The sequence below is a fragment of the Onychomys torridus genome, chromosome 3, assembly GCF_903995425.1.
Source record: "Onychomys torridus chromosome 3, mOncTor1.1, whole genome shotgun sequence".
Lineage (NCBI taxonomy): Eukaryota > Metazoa > Chordata > Mammalia > Rodentia > Cricetidae > Onychomys > Onychomys torridus.
Genome location: NC_050445.1, coordinates 80,834,811 through 80,854,913, shown reverse-complemented (window position 1 = coordinate 80,854,913; position 20,103 = coordinate 80,834,811). Strand labels below are relative to the sequence as shown.

Genomic DNA, 20,103 nt, shown 5'->3' with positions numbered 1-20,103 from the left:
ATAAGTTGGAATTATAATAAATGCAAACAATATCAAGCAAAAAACGCATACTAAAATCCAGGGAAGTCTAGAGCATGGGTAGGTGGCATGTTACAAAGATCATTCCAAAAGGTGTCCTATGCTAAAGAACCCTGAGTTCTTTAATATATTCTATCCCAGGCCAAGGCTGGGATGGCTACCCACTACACTTGGTAAATTTTTTATTAAGCTTATTTTAAGTTTTCACAAACCGCATTCCACTGGGGAAAGAAACAGTTTGGTTTGAAGCAGTGTTATTTCTCTGACCAAATCATTGTTCTGCTGTTTTGACTCAAACATGGATGCAAATATAAACTGAATACACTAAAGCAAGCATGGTCCTTGCATTATCCTAAGTATGTAAACTTTGTAAAACATGCTTGGTCAGATAACTGTCCATTGGAAAGAGCTGCTGGATATACCTGTTCAGAGAAATTACACTATATACGAACTGAACATTTGTTACCCAGTGAAAATTAATTTCATTTTTATGAGGGACATTTACATCAGAACAGGGCCTAATGAGACTCAAACAGCTGTCAGTTGCTGACTTTATAAACAAACCAACACCTAACGACTGAATGAGTTTCAGAATAATTGGACAAATGTAATTACAGGAACTCTAAAGGTGGAAAATAGAACTAAGTCAGCCTTCGTTTACCTTGGTTCTTCAGGTTGCGTAAGCATGGAGAGATGAGTGGGTACCAGTGTACTTTGGTCTTGAAGTCTACGGGAAGGGGGAGTATGCCTCAAGTTTTGTTGCTTTTAGAAATCCACAGAATTTAAAGTTTGAATTTTAAATGCAAGTCAGTGTTATTGCATGACCTCTTCAGAGATGATGATGGATGGATGGATGGATGGATGGATGGATGGATGGATGGATGGATGGCACCAGACAGGTGGTAGAATGGATTGGCAAATGAAGTATTTGTGTTGAGGACAACATTAAACAATGATGCACCTGTGAATAAGTGTGATCACACCTCATCTTCCCTCATGTGATTAGCTGGAGATGCCTCACACAATTAATTTTTTTCCTCACTAAAGACTAATCCAATATTCAACCTCTTTTTCCTGGCTTTCCTCTTAACTGACATCAATATATGGAATATATTTAAGTGAAATAACCTTAAGTTTTCTATGGTTAGGATATACCTCTTCAAAGGTTCATGAGCACAAGGATCAGTTCCTTAGGGAAAAAACTTAGATGCACACGTGACTTTAAGAATATAAACTGAAAACCTAAGAAGGGTTTTCAGTTCTCAACACTCCTAACCCATTTTCTACTGAAAGTAGAAAGCCTCAAAATAATAATTTTTATCAGTACTATAAAGGCATCTAACTGTGAAGATAATAAACTACCACTTCAGAGTCAGAGACTTCAAGGGATCCTAAAAATCAATTTGTCCACAGTGAGGAAGGAAAAGCTCTGACCATTTGGATTTCTCACTAAACATCACATGGCTGCTGAGCTTCAGAGCTGGAGTCAAAGGCGTCTCATCCTGACTCCTGTGCATTCTTCCATCTTTTGCCTTTAGAAGTTAGAAACACACTCCTCTTCTAGCCTGTTTGACTGATTTTTAGCACAGTATTTTTTGAGCACCTAACTTATTCTGTCCCTGTACAAACTATTTCAATGAGTACTGTGCTGGTCCCCAAAAGACCATGGACCAGTCAGCTGGGACTCCGGATATGACTCGGATTATAATCAGTTTTAAAAGAATAGAGCATCTCTCCTTTTCATGACGAGAGTGGTTCGTGGGTTTTGTTTGGTTCAATTCTATAGGGCACTCACTATGCTTGTCTTAGTCAGTATTCACAGCAACTCTTATAAAAGAAAATATTTAATCGGGGCTTCCTTACAGTTTCAGAGGTTTAGCCCATTATCATCATGGGGGGAGTATGGTGCCATGCAGGCAGACATGGTGCTGGACAAGTAGCTAAGAGTTACATCTAGATCCATAGACAGCAGGAAGAGAGAGGCTCTGGGCCAGGTATGGGCTTTTAAAACCTCAAAGCCCATCCCCAATGACATAAGGCCACACTTCCTATTCCTTCTCAAGTAATACCACTCCCTGATGGCAAAGCATTCAAATATCTGAGCCTATGGAAGCCATTCTTATTCAAACCACACAGTACTCTAATGGAATCTACATTTGTTATAGGCTTTTCTAAAAGCCAGTTACTAACAGAACTATGAAAATCAGGATAAGTGTTAAATTACAAACATAAGTCTACTACCATAGAAATGCCCTTGTCTTATGTCCCATGATGGGTACTTATATGCAAATAAACCCCTGTCTACTGAAGGTCCTCAGTGAGCCCTGAACTATCCTGCTACAAATGAAAACACAAGCTATTATCATCAGATCATAAACAGACAAAATAAAAGATTAGTCTGGATTTTAGCAGGTTGTTGTATACTTGTGGTGTGATTAATGTGTGATCACTATGGATTATTATGGATCATTCTGAGACAGAGCAAGTGTGTCTATAGAGTGTGCTAGGGAGTGCTGTAATCACCAGAGCTAAGCACTCACAGGAATTCTGTGAATTCTACATTGCTGGTGCTGCTCTTTATTGTGGCTGTTTTAGCACTTTGACTAAACAGAATTCATCACAGATCTCTGAAAATTCCTACAGGTGAAATTTTTCTGTAATTTTTTATTCATTTTTATGTTTTTATTTTTTATTAAGTATTTTTATTCATTTTACATACTCATCACAGATCCCCCTCTTTTCCCTCCTCCTGCCCTTCCCCCCACTTTTCTCCCAACCCCCCCCCTATCCCCTCATCCAACAAGGTAAGGCCTCCCATGGGGAGTCAGCAGAGCCTGGTACATTCAGCTGAGACAGGTCCAAGCTCCTCCGCCTGCATGAAGGCTGTGAACTAGGCCTTCTGCATAATCTAGACAGTTGTGTAGCTTGATCTGCTTAAGGGGCTCCAGGCAGTAGGATCAGGATCCATCCCTGGGAATGAGCTAGCTTTTTGGGGCTCACTACCTATAGTGGGACACCTTGCACAGTCTCTGTAATTTAAAAAAAAAATGTTTTCAAGTGGTCACTCATTTTAGTCCACTGGCCCATGAGACTCAAGCAAGTTTGTGTTTCATAAATAAGCACATCCTCACATGCGGATAATCTTCTTTCTAAGTAGAACTTTTCAGTGTGTCTTCTCAATCCCAAAATTACACTCTAAAGTTTTCGTTTAATATCTGAACCAAATCGAAGTCTTCCAATAATGTCTGGTGTGCTTGTTCTGAGAAATTATATTACTTGGGGTATTCTCATCTGTGAAGGACGTGTTTTGTTTATTAGGTAGCTTTTACTTTCAAATGTTATTTCTTTATTTCTAGAATCAAATTTTTGAGTAACAACAGAAAGTCTGGCCCTCTATTTTTCTTTAAAATGCTTCAACTAAATTAAGATTAAAGCGCAATATAGGCAGGTTCTTTTTCAACTTTCTTTCATAATAGTATTGTTGAATTGCAAAATAATTGAGTGGAAATTAAACCAAAAAATATTGGGAGCCTAAATAGAAGTTCTGGAGGCTTTGTTATCAGAAAGGAGCTGGACTCTGGTGTTCTTAGTGAGAACAGTATCAGCTGATCCTGCCTGCTTTGCTCCTAGGTCCAGTGCCACCCGCTTCCGCTGGAGCCAAAGCTATTACACAGGCCAGGATGAGTGGGCGTTAGACAGCATTTACATTGGGCAGCAGTGCCCCAACATGTGCAATGGGCATGGCTCATGCGACCATGGCATGTGCAGGTATGTGCTCCTGAGAGTGTGGCCCACTCCCGAGTCTCAGGGCTGGTGTCTGTGGATTCATCCCAGCGGTTATTTTCCCAGCCAGTGTGAAGACTCATAAATCACAAAATAGCCCAAAGAAAGTGAATCTCCCTCCGCTCTTATTTTACATGTAAAAGACACGGTTACATTCATGTGAAGCCATATGTATTCTAAACCTCTACATCTAAACTCCAGACAAGGTCTGCTGGGTTAATTTGAAGGACTTGCTGTTATTTCCTGCCCATCCCTCATCATCTTCAATTAGTCAAACACTGCAGAACTCTCTCCTACCGCGCTTCACCTGGAGCTCAAGGTTGTGCACGTGGGAAGAAAGTAACTACACTTGCATACTACAAGACCCCAAAATATGTGATTTAATCAGAACTATAAAACATCACCAGAGTGACATGTTAACTAAATAAATGAACCTACATATATGACATTTTTAAAGCAATGGGGAAATGCCAGTCTCTCTTGCACAAACATAAGCCCATGTGTCATTCATTACTTCTTAATCTTAAATTCCACGAATTTTACATAATATCTGTAACTAAAGATTCTGCCGATTTTGAGGAATGTGAAAACTGAAGATAGTACTGTATCATATATACATTAATGCTATAGAGAAACCTAGTGTAAGGGTGAGGCCTAGGGGAACAGGACATGTGGGACAGCTTAAGTAGAGCCGTTGTGTTTCTGATGACTTGGTTACTTTCACTGTTCTCATAGGTGTGACCAGGGATACCAAGGAACTGAATGCCACCCAGAAGCCGCACTTCCTTCCACAATTATGTCAGATTTTGAGAACCCAAACGGTTGGGAATCTGACTGGCAAGAAGTTATTGGGGGAGACATTGTAAAGCCAGAGCAAGGCTGTGGGGTCGTTTCTTCTGGATCTTCCCTATACTTCAGCAAGGTATGCTGGGGGTTGGAATGAGCCATTAGGCCAGTGACTGGTTTGACATGAGACTTGTTCACAGGCATGCTGAACTCCACAGGTACAAATATGAAATGGTTTTACTACCCTTTGTGCCCTTGCTTTTGACTGGGCTTTTGTGACATTGGGAAACCCATTCTATTATTGATTTGAGTTACTGCAAATACAGGTTAAGCCAGTGTAGAGTTCCTACTATGCTCATTCTGTTCTGTGCAGTGCTAGAGACTGAACGCAAGCATTCCACCTCTGAGTGACGTCCCAGACCCCCTCACCTGCCAAGGCTCTGGCACTTCATTTAAATCCCAGATTCTCTATGCTCCGGGGCTATGTGGGCTTATGTCTTGAGGGCTGTTGCCAAGAGCAGGCTTTAATCCGTCCTCACTCTGCCCATTTAGACTGTGTCGGAGGAGGACTAGGGCTGGGAGATGCACGGGCTAGGGATGGAGAGAGCCTGGAGGTTAGGTGAGCAGTTGTGTGTGGGATCAGTCTGATTCTGCCACTTCTAGCTATGTGACTTTAGGCACATTACTTAATCCTCTCATCACTTAGCCTCCTCATCCATAAAGTGGGGACAATGGAAGAGTCCACTTCATTAGAGTTCCTGTGTAGATGGAGTTAGGGTCAACCGCGTAGAATTTGTGTTTATTGAAATTGTCATCCTGTGAATCTTAGGACTGTGGCTGAAGGAAGCAAGAGTGACTGTAGGAAGGAAGTGTTCCTGTTGTGGGGGCTGAGCAGCTACTGTAGTGAGCAAACATCTCAGGGGCTGTTCTGTCTTAGTTTAGCGGCTGCTGGTAGATTCTACTGATACGTAGAATGCTTCATAAAGCTTGTTCATGAAATGTTCAGCTTCCCTAGTTGCAGCACCCAGTTAGGCATTCAAATTAGTAAGTGTCAACCAGGGACTCGGAGGCCAGGCACAGGCCGAATTGCAACCACGACTTCTCTTTGAACATCCCCATCCACATGATTTGCTGAGGACAAGAGCAGAGCTTCCCTCCTCTCCTCCTATGAGGTAGTCCAGGCAGACCATGCTTTTCCAGTCTGCTGTCAATGGTCTCCAGTAGAAAGAAAGAAAGTAAAGACAAGACATGGAGCAGGCTCCAACCTGAGCGATATGTCTAGCTCTAATTATTGACAGCTATTTTTAGGATGTGCAGTGCTTAATACCGTTACTTTATAGAAGGGATTATAGTCACCAATTCTGGAACAATTAGAAATGTCTCACTTTATTTACATCCTATAGCAAGTAGACAGGTTTGGATCAGCCACAGGGCTGATACAGTGCAGAATTTGTTTTGGCAGAAATCCAAGGAAAGTTAATTCATGCAAGTGCAAAAATAGGTTCAGGTTTTGTTTTGGTGCAAGTGCAAAACAAAGAATCTGCAAGAAAATGAGACAGAGAAAGATAGAAATCAGGATGAATCCACTCAACATTTCCTGGCCATTGACACTGAAAATCCTACCATCACTATCTTTAGAGATAATAGTCAATAAATGACCAATACTCAGTAGAAACATGGATCTGCAAAGTGGGAGGCTGTGCTTACTATCAGCATCTGTTTTAAAATAAGATTATAAGTATTTCACCGGGCGGTGGTGGCGCATGCCTGCAATCCCAGCACTCGGGAGGCAGAGGCAGGCAGATCTCTGTGAGTTCAAGGCCAGGCTGATCTACAGAGTGAGATCCAGGACAGGCACCAAAACTACACAGAGAAACCCTGTCTCCAAAAACCGAAAGAAAAAAAAAATTTACTGGCAAATGTGTATGTACATGCATACATGGAAATTTTAAACATAAAATGTCCTGGGTTACAGATCAGTATTCCATCCACTTAATTCAAACTTGTCTTTTCTAAAGTCAGACTGTCTTGGTATGTTGCATTCCAGAGCTCGTGTACTGGCTCCCCTTGTGGGGTTTTTCCTCTGCATGTCGGTGCTCTTGCCTGTAACGCAGAGTGTTGGGGTAGTAAGTGAGTACAGATAAAGAACAAAGAGTCACATTGGGCACAATAAGTATTAGTCATCACTGTTACTTTTATGAAAGTAAGTTATGAAATGGGATCATTGAATTTCCTCACATATATTATGCCCTTCTACTTAAAAATCATCATTTCAAAAGTAAAAATGTTCCCTTCATCTCTCAATCCAGCTTCCCCTCTGGACTTCTGTAAGAATATCTCAGGACCTTTTATTTTTATTTCCCTTTTTTCTCTAGTAACATCTACCTGTCCAGAATTCTAAGTGGAAAATTTATCTTAAAGTAAAAGAATAGAAAATCAGATCCATGCAATGAAAACAAGGAAAACTTAGGAGGGTCTGTCCTCAGGGATGGCAGTTAATCATATACTCGCAGGCTATTTTTCTATTCCTGTGTCAGATTGACTGTCACTCATTCCAAAGGGAAGGCAGGGAAGGTTTCCAGTTGGCTCCTCAGTGTCCCAGAAGGAGTGGTGTAGAGAGTGTTGGCTGCAATGACCAGGCTGGGTGCTCACTAGTTTGGGAGAAATATGAAGCCCGTATAGTTGGACATTCCCCACTATAGAGCATTTTCAAATGATGAACACACAGCAAGAGTTGTAGGTCATTTACCACCCCCTAAATTAATGCTTCTAAAACCCTCCATCCTCTCCCTCGCTAGCCACAAGCATCCAAGTTACTCTCCAACCTGCCTTCCCCACCTGCACCACTAGTGTTTGTTTCCAGCTGGGAAACTTTCGTGGCTAAAGGCTGTGTCTGGTTCCTCGCCTTTGCTCTGATATACTGCCCTGCCTTCCACCTACTGTGTGTTCACATACGCTGTGCCATATCCCGCTGAAAGGTTGCTGCTTCCATGCACCTTGCAGGAGCTAGGGCAGTTATACCAGGCCCTGTGCTCTCAAGAGTCTCTCTGACTTGATAAGTAACTGTTGTGCTCTTCCTGCCTTTCTCACAGGGCTGGGCAAAATGCACTCACACTAGATGAGCTGAGCTCTAGATAAAGTGACCAGCTCCAAAATGCATGTCATGGTCTAGGTTTATGTATCAATAAATACTCAAAGGTCTAAGTAGGTCAGGAATTGTTAAATGCCCATGTGACCTACGGGGACTCAGCAAGCAATCAGTTGGCCTGTAACCACAGCTGTCATATTGTTTCTGCCCCAAGTATATGACGTCTTCCTGTGGTGTTTGTGTGACACAGTTATTATAGAATTAATAGATTTAACTAAAGAGTAGAAATTCTAAAGAAATGGCTACTTTCAAGTAAATACAAGTTTGTCTCTTGTGGCATTTTGAATAAAGGAAACTAGTGAGACACAAAAGGTTTAAATTCACTGCCTTTTAGAGGCTTTGTTGTGAGTTCTGTTCTCTCTTATCTGATAAGATTTGATTTATTTTAGCTGAATGCTTAAAGTAGGAAGCCACTTACCCTCTAGTTTATTTTCCTTCTACAAACCATTCCTCCTGTACAAACTCAGTTATGAAAATACTAGAATGTCTGAGGTGTTTCTCACAATATTTCAAATCAACTGGAGAATAATTTTCCCACTCTGGGAATGGACTTTGCACAGCCTGTTACTCCAACACAGGTACACAGGCACACATCATATGTGCGTGTGTGTGCACATATATGCATGAATCCATAGATCAGAGAAAAGTAGGAAAACTTCAAAGCAATAATTAACTACATTGTATTCTATATTCTGACAAAAATTTTGTCATGAGTCTCTTTTTCCTTATTTCTCTTAATTCCTTTAAAACAATGTTCAACATTTCAGGTCCCTGAACAAAAGAAATGATATGTGCTATTTCTCTATGAAAACATATTTTCAGTGCCAAACAAAACATTTGTGTAATATTTCCCACCATTTCTAAAAGTCTTACAAAAGCAGTTTCCAAATCCCTATGGACTAACCGTCACCTGGAAGAAGCCTTCGCTGTGGGTTCACAACAGACCCTGTTCCAAACAGCTAATTGTGATAATTGGATTTGTAGAATTCTCACCTTAGAGCCGTTTCCTTCTGGCTCGTTTCCACATGCTGTGTTTTTCATAGACTTTTTTTCTAGCTTGAAATTAACCTGCTAACTCTTGGAGTTTTTCTCCTCCTCTGGTGGTCCTGGGGTATGAAAGAACTAGGTGTTTCTCATTTACCGTATCTCAAACAAACAATTTAAAGCAATACAAAGCACATACAACAAGAGTTCCTCAAATTGACACGGAAAATTGAAAGGTTTAAAGAATGAGCCCTGCACTGGAGTCAATTTCTGTTGTCCCTTGCAGGCAAGCGTCCTGGCCCCTCTCGGACTCTTAATTGGCTTCAGAGCTCTCAATGGCAGTAAGCTCTCTTAATTATTCCACAGACATTCACCCCTGCCAGTTCCTGGGACAGCAGATCTCTCCCTCAGTGAACTAAGGAGGTGAAACTAGGTCTCAGTGTGGGCGTGAGGGGTTCACACTAGCCTGTACGTATCATCTCAGTTTTCCTTCCCAGCATCTAGCTGAACTCCCATGTGCTCCACAAAACCAGAAAAGTCTAATGATTAATTAACTTTGGCAAAACCTAGCTAGGCAGGAGACTCTCATGATCAACCTTCTTGTACCACCTTAGCTTGAAGCACAGGAGTGACAACCTCTTGTCAGCCTGTGTCTGACCCTCCCAGCATGCTGCTATACAGGGACAACAGCAAGAGGAGGAAGTGAGCTATCAGATTTCAGGAAAGTTTAACACTTTAAGACATAAGATGCTGTTGAATGGTTTAGAAGCTTACTTAATGGCACCTCCCAATGCCTCTCCTTGAGAATGAGCAAAGCAGATGGAGAAAGGGAAGACTTCCTTTTTGTGAGGAAGGTTCTGTCTTGCCCACTTCACTGTGAGTTGCTCTGGAGATAAGGGCTGTGAGCAGGTCTCTGGGGAAAATATACCTTCAGGAGTGCATGTAGTGTACCAACACAATTCACATGCTATTTAATCCAATTGTCACAACTCTATAAGGAAGGTATCATTACCTTTGAAGAGAATAGGGGCTCAGAAAGGCCACAGGCTCCTGAACAGAATAAATCAAATACTGAGCATCAAACCCAGCTCCAGCTGATTTAAAAGTGAATCATAGTAAGGCTCAGCCAGGGACCTGAGTTCAATCCCCAAAACCCACAGGAAAAATAAAATTCAACACATCCTCCCAGCATTCAGAAGGTGGAGGCAAGTTGAAGCCACCGTGGTCTACATAGCAAGTTCCAGGACAGCCAATTCTGCATAGTGAGACTATGTTTCAAAATTTAACAAAAATAATAAAATAAATGATAAAATTAATTAAAATAAGAGCAAACAGGATGATATCTACTTGTACTCTCAGCCCTGGGGAGGTAGAGGCAGGTGTCTCCTTAGAACTCACTGGCCACCTAGCCTCGCCAGCTGACAAGTTTCAAGCCAATTAGAGACCCTGCCTAAAACTAAACAAACAAACAAATAAATAAAACAAACATAGTGTTGCCTAAGTGTTGGTACTCAGGGTTCTCTTCAGGCCTTTGATTTCATAAGCACACTTGTGCACCAAGTCCATGGTCTTTCTTCTCCATTACTGGCATTAGAAAACTCATAAAGCAAGGATTGAAAGTGTTTTGAGTAATTTTGCTCTATTTTTTTTGTACTCTTTGGCATAGTAGGAAATTCTCAAGAATCTCACAGCGAGGTCTGGGTGTCAGTGATGGAGACATGAAGCAAGTGTCCCTGGGAGCAGGAGCTACAGCCACAGCAGAGAAAAGAGAAGAGCTCACTCTTCTCATATTAATTGGGACCAAAACTGTCTTCTGTAGTGAAGGGTGCTCCTGTGGACTTGAAAACAAGCTGTAAAATGCCAGAGAATTCCCAAATCACTGACTAGCGTTTTTCTGTCCTTTGGAAAGGCTGGGAAAAGACAACTGGTGAGCTGGGATCTGGACACGTCTTGGGTGGACTTTGTCCAGTTCTACATCCAGATAGGCGGAGAGAGTGCTTCATGCAACAAGCCTGACAGCAGAGAGGAGGGTGTCCTCCTCCAGTATAGCAACAACGGGGGCATCCAGTGGCACCTGCTGGCAGAGATGTACTTCTCAGACTTCAGCAAACCCAGGTAACCTCTCACTGGTGGGTCTTCCAGTGTGTTCCAGGGATGGTGGATGCTCAATTGTTATTGAAATGTCTCTAAAATGTGACAGTTCCCAAAACAGAAAAACTTATAAAGACTTGACAGGAAAACCAAGTGTAGAAAACTTTCATCTAAGATATTAAACAAAAACCACTTGTGCTCACATTCAACTTTTTAGAGATGTTAGTTGGATATAGTAGAACAAGCCAGTAACCAAAGCACTTCTGAGGCTAAGGCAGGAGATGCTTCCTGGGTTCCAGTCACAGCCAAGACTCCTGTGAGATTGTCTCAAAAACAAAACCCTTTTTAATAATGTTCTTAGAGATGTGGGGAAAATTTTGACTACAAGAAAATGACTAACCGTTGATACCAAGGACATTCTGGGCTACAGCAAAGCTCCACACCACTTCGCCTTTGGGAATTTCACTTTCACTCTGTGTGCACACAAAATATACTCATCTGTTACAGTTAAGCAGGATGGAGTTTTTTTTGTTCTGAGTTTTCACACAACTGTCTCCTGGGATGGTCCTGGACAGTGTGTGTGACCAGGTCTTTAGAGTTCAGAGTTTTAATGCTTCCTACTTACCTATCCAGGCTTTGATTTGATAACTGGAGAGTCTATGGGATGAACCAGCATAGACAACAGCTGTTTATGAGTTTGGGGCAATAATTTATAATTAACAGTAATGCCTATGCCAGGCAATCAGCATATTTATATATATTTAAACTTGGTGCTTTTGTGATTATGTAGTATTTGAAATTCTGTATAATTTTATGTTTCATGTGAACATAACATAAAACTATTCAAGAATACCATTTTAGAGTATATATTTTTATAATCTCTTATTTCTACTTCAATGTAAACAAAAGTTTTCTTTATATACTAACCACCAATCAGTATTAACTTATTTTAATGTCCTGTTTTACATATTATAACTAAGTTTTGTTTTGAAAAATATTGAAGGAAATGCATATCTAATTCTCACAAATCAAATGTGTCTAAAATTTACATATTTTGTAGATTGAGAATTTATAAGTTTGGTGTTTTAAAAAAATGGGCTTCTTCTTAAAGGTGACATAACTTTCCACAGAATTCTACCCCAAATATTATCTTAGTCACTGTTCTGTTATTGTGAAGAGACACCATGGCCATGGCAACTCTTATAAAGGAAAGCATTTAATTAGGGATAGCTTACAGTTTCAGAGGTTTAGTCCATTATTATCACGGCAGGAAGCATGGCAGTGTGCAGGCAGACATGGTAGCTGAGAGTTCTGCATCCCAGTTTCCAGGCAACAGGAGAAGAGGGAGACTCTGAGCTTGGCATGTGTTTCTGAAACCTCAAAGCATGCCCCCAGCGACACACTTCCTCCAACAAGGCCACATCTCTTAATCCTTTCACATAGTGCCACTCCCTGGTGACCAAGCATTCAAATCTGTAAGCCTGTGGAGGTCATTCTTATTCAAACCACCACATATACTATGCAAAATCTTTCATCTCCTCAGGCATGGTGGCATACCATATAAATCCTAGTATTAGGAAGGCTGAGGTGTAAGATGAATTGCTAAACGATCTTATTAATAAAAAAAAAAACTGGAGCCAGATATTAGGGTGAAAACTGAGAGATCAGGGAATAGGACATGCCACAGCCAACCTCACCTCACCAACTCCTCATCTTCCAAAGAGAGCTACTTCCTGTATACCCACACCTATGTGCCATTCTGTTCTGACATCCCACTTCCTCTCTCTACCCAGCTACATCATTTCCTCTTTCTGCCCAGCTCTGTCACTTTTTGTCTGTCTGTATAGACCTTTATGGTTAACCAGTGCTGGGATTAAAGGTGTGTGCCACCACGCCTGGCTCTCTGTTCCCAGTGTGACCTTGAAATCACAGAGATCCGAATAGATCTCTGCCTCCCAAATGCTAGGATTAAAAATGTGGGCTACCATTGCCTGACATCTATGTCTAATACTGTGACTGGCTTTTTCCTCTGATCCTCAGATAAGCTTTATTAGGGTGCACAGTATATTGGGGGACACAATATATCACCACACTGAGGCAAAAGGATCATGATTTGGATCATATATAATAAGTAAAGAATATGTGTATATATAAAGAATAAATTGCTGAGGACTGGGTGGTTTGTGAGCACGTGAGGTTGGGTCCCCAGGACCCCCAAGAAAAGCAAGGAATAGCGCTTATACTCACGACCCTAGTGGTAGCAAGGTGAAAGGCAGGGACAGAAGGCCAGAGAGTTTAGTGACGAGGCAGCCTGTCAATTAGCAAAATCCCAGACCTGCAAAAGACCCTATCTCAAACAAAAGTTGGAATGTTCCCAGAACCAATACCTAAAGTTGTCCTCCACTTGCACACACACACACACACACACACACACACACACACACACACACACACTCAGTGATCACACACCACTGCACAGAGACACACATGAACACACATTTGGCATACACACACCAATGCACAGAGACACATGAACACATAAATGGTGTGAACATACCAATGCACAGAGACACACATGCATGCACAAATAAAAAGAAAAAAATTATTTATTTGTGGAAATTTTTATGGAAGGCTAAAAGAAATTAACCAGATTCAGATGTCAAATGACACTAAACATTAAGAAACTTTGAGCTGGGAGCCATGAGAAAAGACATGGCGGCAAACAAATACGGAAATTAGGAAACGGTTTTAACGGACAGTACTGAATCTATCTGTGAGGAAAATGACAAAATGCAAATGTCCTCTCAATAGTAAAAGACAACAGTAAATGGGAAACAGTACAGAATCCGTGAAGAGGAGAACTGAGAATCACAGCCAAACTATTTGTCACCATGTTTTTCACTATTTAAACACACTAACAGTTATTCTGATATCTAGACTTCGTAGTCTTTCTCACAGTTGAACACTCTGTGAACTAGCAGCCCAGGACTGAACTTTCTTGCTACAGAAGGGACATCAGCAACAGAAAAGTACAGAAAAGTTACGGCCACATACTGTTGCCTGCTTATACGTGTACACACACACATGGTGCACTTACACACATGCAGGCAAAACGCCCATATACATAAAGTAAAAATAACAACAGATCTTTTCAAAGTTGTGACCTAATGCTGAGAAGCCAGTGAGCCAATCTGTTGAAACACAGTTAGAGATGAAATGGACAGAATCAGGACTAGGTTTTCTTACTGCCTAGGCCTCCTGCGCAGTCTGTCCACACTCGGAGAATTCTGGAGCACCAAAGGATCAGTAACTAAACCTTCTCTCGTTTCTGCCATCGTCACTTCCCCAGCTTTTAAGAACAGCGTGGCTCTTGCTGTCCCACCCATGAAGGGTTTGTTCTATGCAGGTTTGTCTATCTGGAGCTCCCAGCAGCTGCAAAGACCCCCTGTACCAGGTTCCGCTGGTGGCAGCCTGTGTTCTCGGGGGAGGACTATGACCAGTGGGCAGTCGATGACATCATCATACTGTCAGAGAAGCAGAAGCAGGTTATTCCAGTGGTCAACCCAACTCTGCCCCAGGTATGTCTCATGTCAGAACACCACGATGCAGAGGACTGGCACAGTGGATCAGAGAAAGAGCGGCTGACTCCCTTAAGGACCTGGGGTTGACGGGGATTGGGTCATGTGAATCTGACTGTGCTTTTCTGTTGTTGATGTCCCTTCTATAGTAAGAAAGTTCACAGTCCTGGGCTGCTAGTTCACAGATTGTTCAAATGTGAGAAAGATTGTGAAGTCTAGATATTAGAATAACTGTTAGTGTGTTTAAAATACATTGTGGCAAAATAGTTTTGGTTGTTAAATCATCAAGAGGAAATGTTAGTGTGTTTTTCTGTTAGTTTAGTGGCTCTGCATTTTTCAGCGAAACGTGAATGGTCTATGGTCCATGTGTCGTGAACTGAACATGTCTTTCTTGTTCTCAGAGATATCAAACTGTCTTCCTGTTTTACTTTGTATTGTTCCTATTAGAACTTTTATGAGAAGCCAGCTTTTGATTACCCTATGAATCAAATGAGTGTGTGGTTGATGTTGGCCAATGAAGGGCTGGCCAAAAACGACAGCTTCTGTGCTGCTACACCTTCAGCCATGGCATTTGGAAAGTCAGATGGAGACCGATTTGCAGTTACACGAGATCTGACCCTGAAACCTGGATATGTGCTCCAGTTCAAGGTATTTATGCAATAGGGCTCTTTCTAGCATGGTGAAAGAATGAAATATCTTTCACTTTCATATGCAAAGCTCTCAGAGAACACAAATTTTCATATTCTATTAAAGAGGGGACACACTTGAGTAAAGGCCCCACAGTCTTAGGATGGTAAATCTCTTCAGCTCTACTTATGAGGGAAGAAACAATTGGCTAGTTTTCGAGGAGTTGAAGAAATTGTACCTACAGCATTATGTTGTTCATGCAACTCTTCCATAATTGAAAATAAAATTGACTTTTCTCAATCTGAGAGTGATGAGGGTTCATTAGAACCCCTTACTTTCAAATCATTCTAGGTCAGACTTATCTCTCTCACTAGTGGTTTGGGGCTTCTGTTTTTATTGTGTATTGGTGATCAAGCCTAGGACCTTGCACATATTAACCGAGCTCCAGCCCTAGCCTTAACCATATGCATTTACTGTAGCATTTTCTACTTTCCTTCCTGTAATTTGGTGAATTTTCACTCTGCCTTTCATCACTTTCCTTAAAGCACATTGTTTTTCCACGCTGGATAACATATCAACAAAAATAGTGAGAATTTACCTTGACAAGCTCTTGTCTCAGAACTTAATCAAAATTTCATTGTATTTATTTATAATAAAATCCCACTGGTGAATTCTGGAGTCAAAAGCAATGCAGTTTTAATGAACTAGCACAATTACATGTTCCTTATGTTACATCAGGATACAGACACTAAATAATGTACAAGAGACCAGGTGTTTGTGGGGGGCTCTTCAATATAATTTCCACAGATCTATACACAAGGTAGTTAGTCATAAATAGGAACAATTTACTTCCTAATAACAATTAGGAAATGGTAATCTGCCTTTTTTCATGTTTTGATATTAAACTGCAATGGAAAAACATCAATAACAGTATATATGTTTATATGCTTGTGTTGGTGACACTTGATATTACTATAAAATCATATTATAGATCTTAAAGAGTACTATACCATCTCTCATCTGATACTTTTTCAATTTATTAATCCCAAATACCATGGTAAGGTACACATTAGATTCTGCATGGGGAGAACTGTGCACCTTTTGCAGTAATAATATCATGTAATAATAAAACAGTCTGAAATAAGGAGTAGGGAGAGAACTTCTTTTTTTCTTTTAATTTTTATTGATTCTTTGTGGATTTCACATTATGAATCCCAGTTCCACCCATCTTCCCACCCCCATGCACATCTACCCTCCCATCCTCCCCATGCACATCTGCCCTCTGCCCCTGCAACCTCCCACAAAACAAAACAAAATTTAAAAGAAAAACCAAAACTTAAAACAAACAAACGAAAAAGGATAAGAAGCTCACTGTGGAAGCTGTGGTATGGCCCATGAGTCATACAGTTCACCCTTTCATCCCTTCTCTTGCAAGTGTTCTGATCTAGTTCAAGGCCTCTGGCTTCTGCTGCACTATTGATAATGGGCTCTCCCTGGGGCTCCTCTTGGATATCCTGTTGTTGTCCTGTGTTGTGGAGATCCTGCTGTTTTGGATCTGTAGGTTTGTCCCTTTCACATGCTCCAGCAGTTCATAGATGAGGTGGATGTTAGGATGGGCCAACTGATAGCCCTGGTTCTGGGCCTGGGTGGTAGCTGGGCTGGTCAGCCCACCAGCTTTTCTAGAGGGAACTTCTTAATACGTGATCATTTCAACTATGTAACCAGAATACATACCTCTAAATAAATAGCAGAAAACAAAAGAATAGCTGTGCTAAGGCAGTGGCTATTGCATATTTTACAGTTTTTAAACAATGTCACTTTATGTTTATAGTCATGTGACTTGGTCAGAACATCTCAGCATTGTGTTACTTAATTGATGCTATGATAGAAACTCCGCTCTTTCTTGACACTGATTTTTTTTTTCTACTGATCTTGGACAAAACAAACAAATAAATAAATAAGTGAATGAATGAGAGTGATTCTTGTTTCACGGCAAGCAGAGGCAGCCCTCGCTCTGGGCAGCCATGTTCTGAAGGACGGCTGCTTCTCAGGCTCCCTACCTGTTTGTTCCCTCTGGGAATGAGAATGAGAACATTTCCTGAGTCTAGAAACACATAGGACAAGAGCTTGTCTAGCTCTCTGCTGAAATGAAACCTTCTAGAACTTACAGAGGGTTTAGGTTGAGTCTTAACTGTATCCTTCTTTCACTTAAATGTCATGCTGAGTTGGTAGCAGGGACTGGGCTGCCATTGCTCCTAAGGTGATGAGCAGTATCTGCATGAAAACCTGTCTCATCCTTCCCTTCTCTCTAACAGTTGAACATAGGGTGTGCCAGCCAGTTCAGCAGCACTGCCCCAGTTCTCCTTCAATACTCACACGATGCTGGCATGTCCTGGTTCCTGGTGAAGGAAGGATGTTTTCCAGCTTCAGTAGGGAAAGGATGTGAAGGGAACTCCCGAGAATTGAGTGAGCCCACCGTCTATTATACTGGGGACTTTGAAGAATGGACAAGAATCACCATTGCTATTCCAAGGTCCCTTGCATCCAGGTAAAGCAACCTCTCTCGTTGTGTGCCATTGTGTCATTCAGTCTGGCTGTTCCTACCCAAATAGTGACTTGAGGAAAAAAGTTAAGAACTGAAATAGAACTGTCAAAATAGCATAAGTAGATGGTGAATCCTATTTACTCACTCATCTATTAATTCATTCAATAAATATTTGTTTATCACCTACCTATGCCAAATGTAATTCTGGGCACTGGTATATAGCAGTGAACAAAAGATGTTAAGGGTTAAAAGAACCACATGACCTTACATCAAATTTTTGCCATTCATAGATTTTTATTTATTTAATGCTCCTTACATAGAAAAGTTGAAGTATTTTGCAGTGTAAATGGCCACTTTAAATAGATTACTAGAACAAATAGTAACATAGAAAATTAAAAATGCTGTGATAGAGGAAAAGATAAATGGACTAAAACTTTGAAGTGAATCAGTTTCAATAAAGGGGGAAGTAATTTAACTCTCAGCTTCCTGGCAGCTAAGAAACAGTATCGTTTCATCCCCATTGGTAAGTAAAAAAAAAATAGATAAATAGAAAAATGAGGAGGAGAAGGAGGAGGAGGAGGAGGAGGAAGAGGAGGAGGAGGAGAAAAAGAAGAAGAAGGAGAAGAAGAAGAAAAGCAGAAACGTTCTGATTTTTTTTTGTAAAGACATGTTTTTCAAGGTCCAATATTCTAGAATAAATTTTATAGCATTTTCTATCAGATATAGTAGGTAAAAGAGAGAGATCATTGTTTTTTACTCCATCATTTTAGAAAAAAATATTCTTCAAGTAGACAGTTCTTAATTAAATTCTGGAGTGTAACATTAAGTGTGCCTCAGTCAAGGCCTTTGACTTCAGAACGGAGATGGTGGAAGGCACTGTTTACATTGCTTCTTGATAGTGTAACATAGAGAGCTGGGATACGCACTGGTGTCATTCAGCAATACTCCAAGAGTCTTATTTCATGGAATTAAGTAAGAAACACACTTGTGTTGGACTAATTCATGGGGTTTGGAGTTGTTGGTTGCCAAGGGTAACCTATCCTGCACCCTGCTATGGCGGTGATTAAAGTAGCATAATTCACAAAGCTGCTCACACTGTTCTTTCTGTAACATTGTTCACCTAATTCATTGATCACAGATTTACTGAGCATGATCTAGCTACTCAAGCTAACTGTATTGTCTGCCTCCATCATTATTTAAGTGTGTAACCCCAAGAACATGCACTATAGCTGATGGTGGGCAAATGTCTGGGATGCTTGTTTGATCAGACATAAAATTCTGTGTGAGTTGAACCTTGAAGCATAATCTTTCAAAAACCAGCCACGAAACTGTTTCAATCATCAGATCCATGTCAAGTTACACATAACTTGGCTTTATATGTCAGTGTTATTTTGTAGTTCAGCAGAGAAAAACACAAGTGGAGAACAAGAAGAACTGGGAAGTGCATGGGAGTCAGTTACCTGGCCCACAGGAAGACTGAACATCACCACAAAGCTGTTAATTCAGTCTCCTTTAGCCAAGAGCAGTGTCTAGGACAAGAATTTCCTTCTCTAAGGCAGTTCTCCCTGAGAGCAATTCTCTTGCCCATTGCTCTTGGCTCCTGGTTTCTGCCCTGTATGCCTCTATCTCTGAAGGATCAGCCTATGTACTGTTTACTATCTGGGATAGCCATTTTGTCTTGCCTCCTATGAAGCTGTCTCTATCGGAGCAGCTCTGATTTTGTTTCTTTGTTTGTTTGTTTGTTTTCCTCACCTCAACCACTCCCATAATGATTTCTGAAACCATGGCTCCCAAACAGCTCTTCCAAATACATAAGCACCAACTGGAGTATCCAGGCAATGAAAAACATCACTATGAAAACAGAAAGTGTCATCAAGAGTCAAAGAACACAAATCCAATGTTGATTTCTGAAAAATGTGGCTAAATCTGTAAATTACAGTTTCTTCACTAATGAGTGGAATAGCCCAGTTGGTAAAAGCACATATGAGATATGAGGGAAGCCTGGCCTTTGTAGCAGCAATCTTAGAAAGTCTTACTAACACAAACAAACCTGGAGCGAGGTATTGGGGTGAAGGCTGGAAGATCAGAGAAGCAGAACAGGTCACAACTACCTCATCTTGCCAATTCCTAAACTGATCCTGTTTCCTCAGACTGGAAGCCTCTGAGTCCAAATGGATCTCAGCTGAACTGCTTCTTGAAAGCCTAAAAGCTTAACCAGGCTCTAGTTCGTCATCCTCACACCTTAAATACCTTTCTGCTTCCTGCCATCACTTCCTGGGATTAAGGGCTCTTGTTACTATGCCTAGCTGTTTCCAGTGAGGCCTTGAACTCACAGAGATCCAAAAGGATCTCTGCCTCTGAAATGGTAGGATTAAAGGTGTGTGTGCCACCATTTTCTGGCCTCTATAGCTAGTGGCTGTTCTGTTCTCTGATCCCAAATAAGTTTATTAGGGTGCACAATATTTTGGGAAACACAATATCACCCCAGGTTTTCACATCATTAAGTAGGCCAGCATTTTGAGGTTCTCAGTATTTGAGTATTT

General features: G+C 41.0%; 1 protein-coding gene across 3 annotated transcripts in view; it reads left to right on the top strand.

Annotated features, from left to right (window-relative positions):
- The window catches only part of Reln (reelin), a 459,087-nt gene that overhangs the window by 343,877 nt on the left and 95,107 nt on the right, over window positions 1–20,103 (top strand). For all 3 annotated transcript variants that reach the window (XM_036180358.1, XM_036180357.1, XM_036180359.1), the window contains 6 exons: window positions 3,649–3,786; window positions 4,537–4,723; window positions 10,629–10,834; window positions 14,217–14,388; window positions 14,836–15,036; window positions 17,331–17,563. In XM_036180358.1, coding sequence (XP_036036251.1) covers window positions 3,649–3,786; window positions 4,537–4,723; window positions 10,629–10,834; window positions 14,217–14,388; window positions 14,836–15,036; window positions 17,331–17,563 — 1,137 coding nt within the window. The remainder of the gene's footprint in view (window positions 1–3,648; window positions 3,787–4,536; window positions 4,724–10,628; window positions 10,835–14,216; window positions 14,389–14,835; window positions 15,037–17,330; window positions 17,564–20,103) is intronic.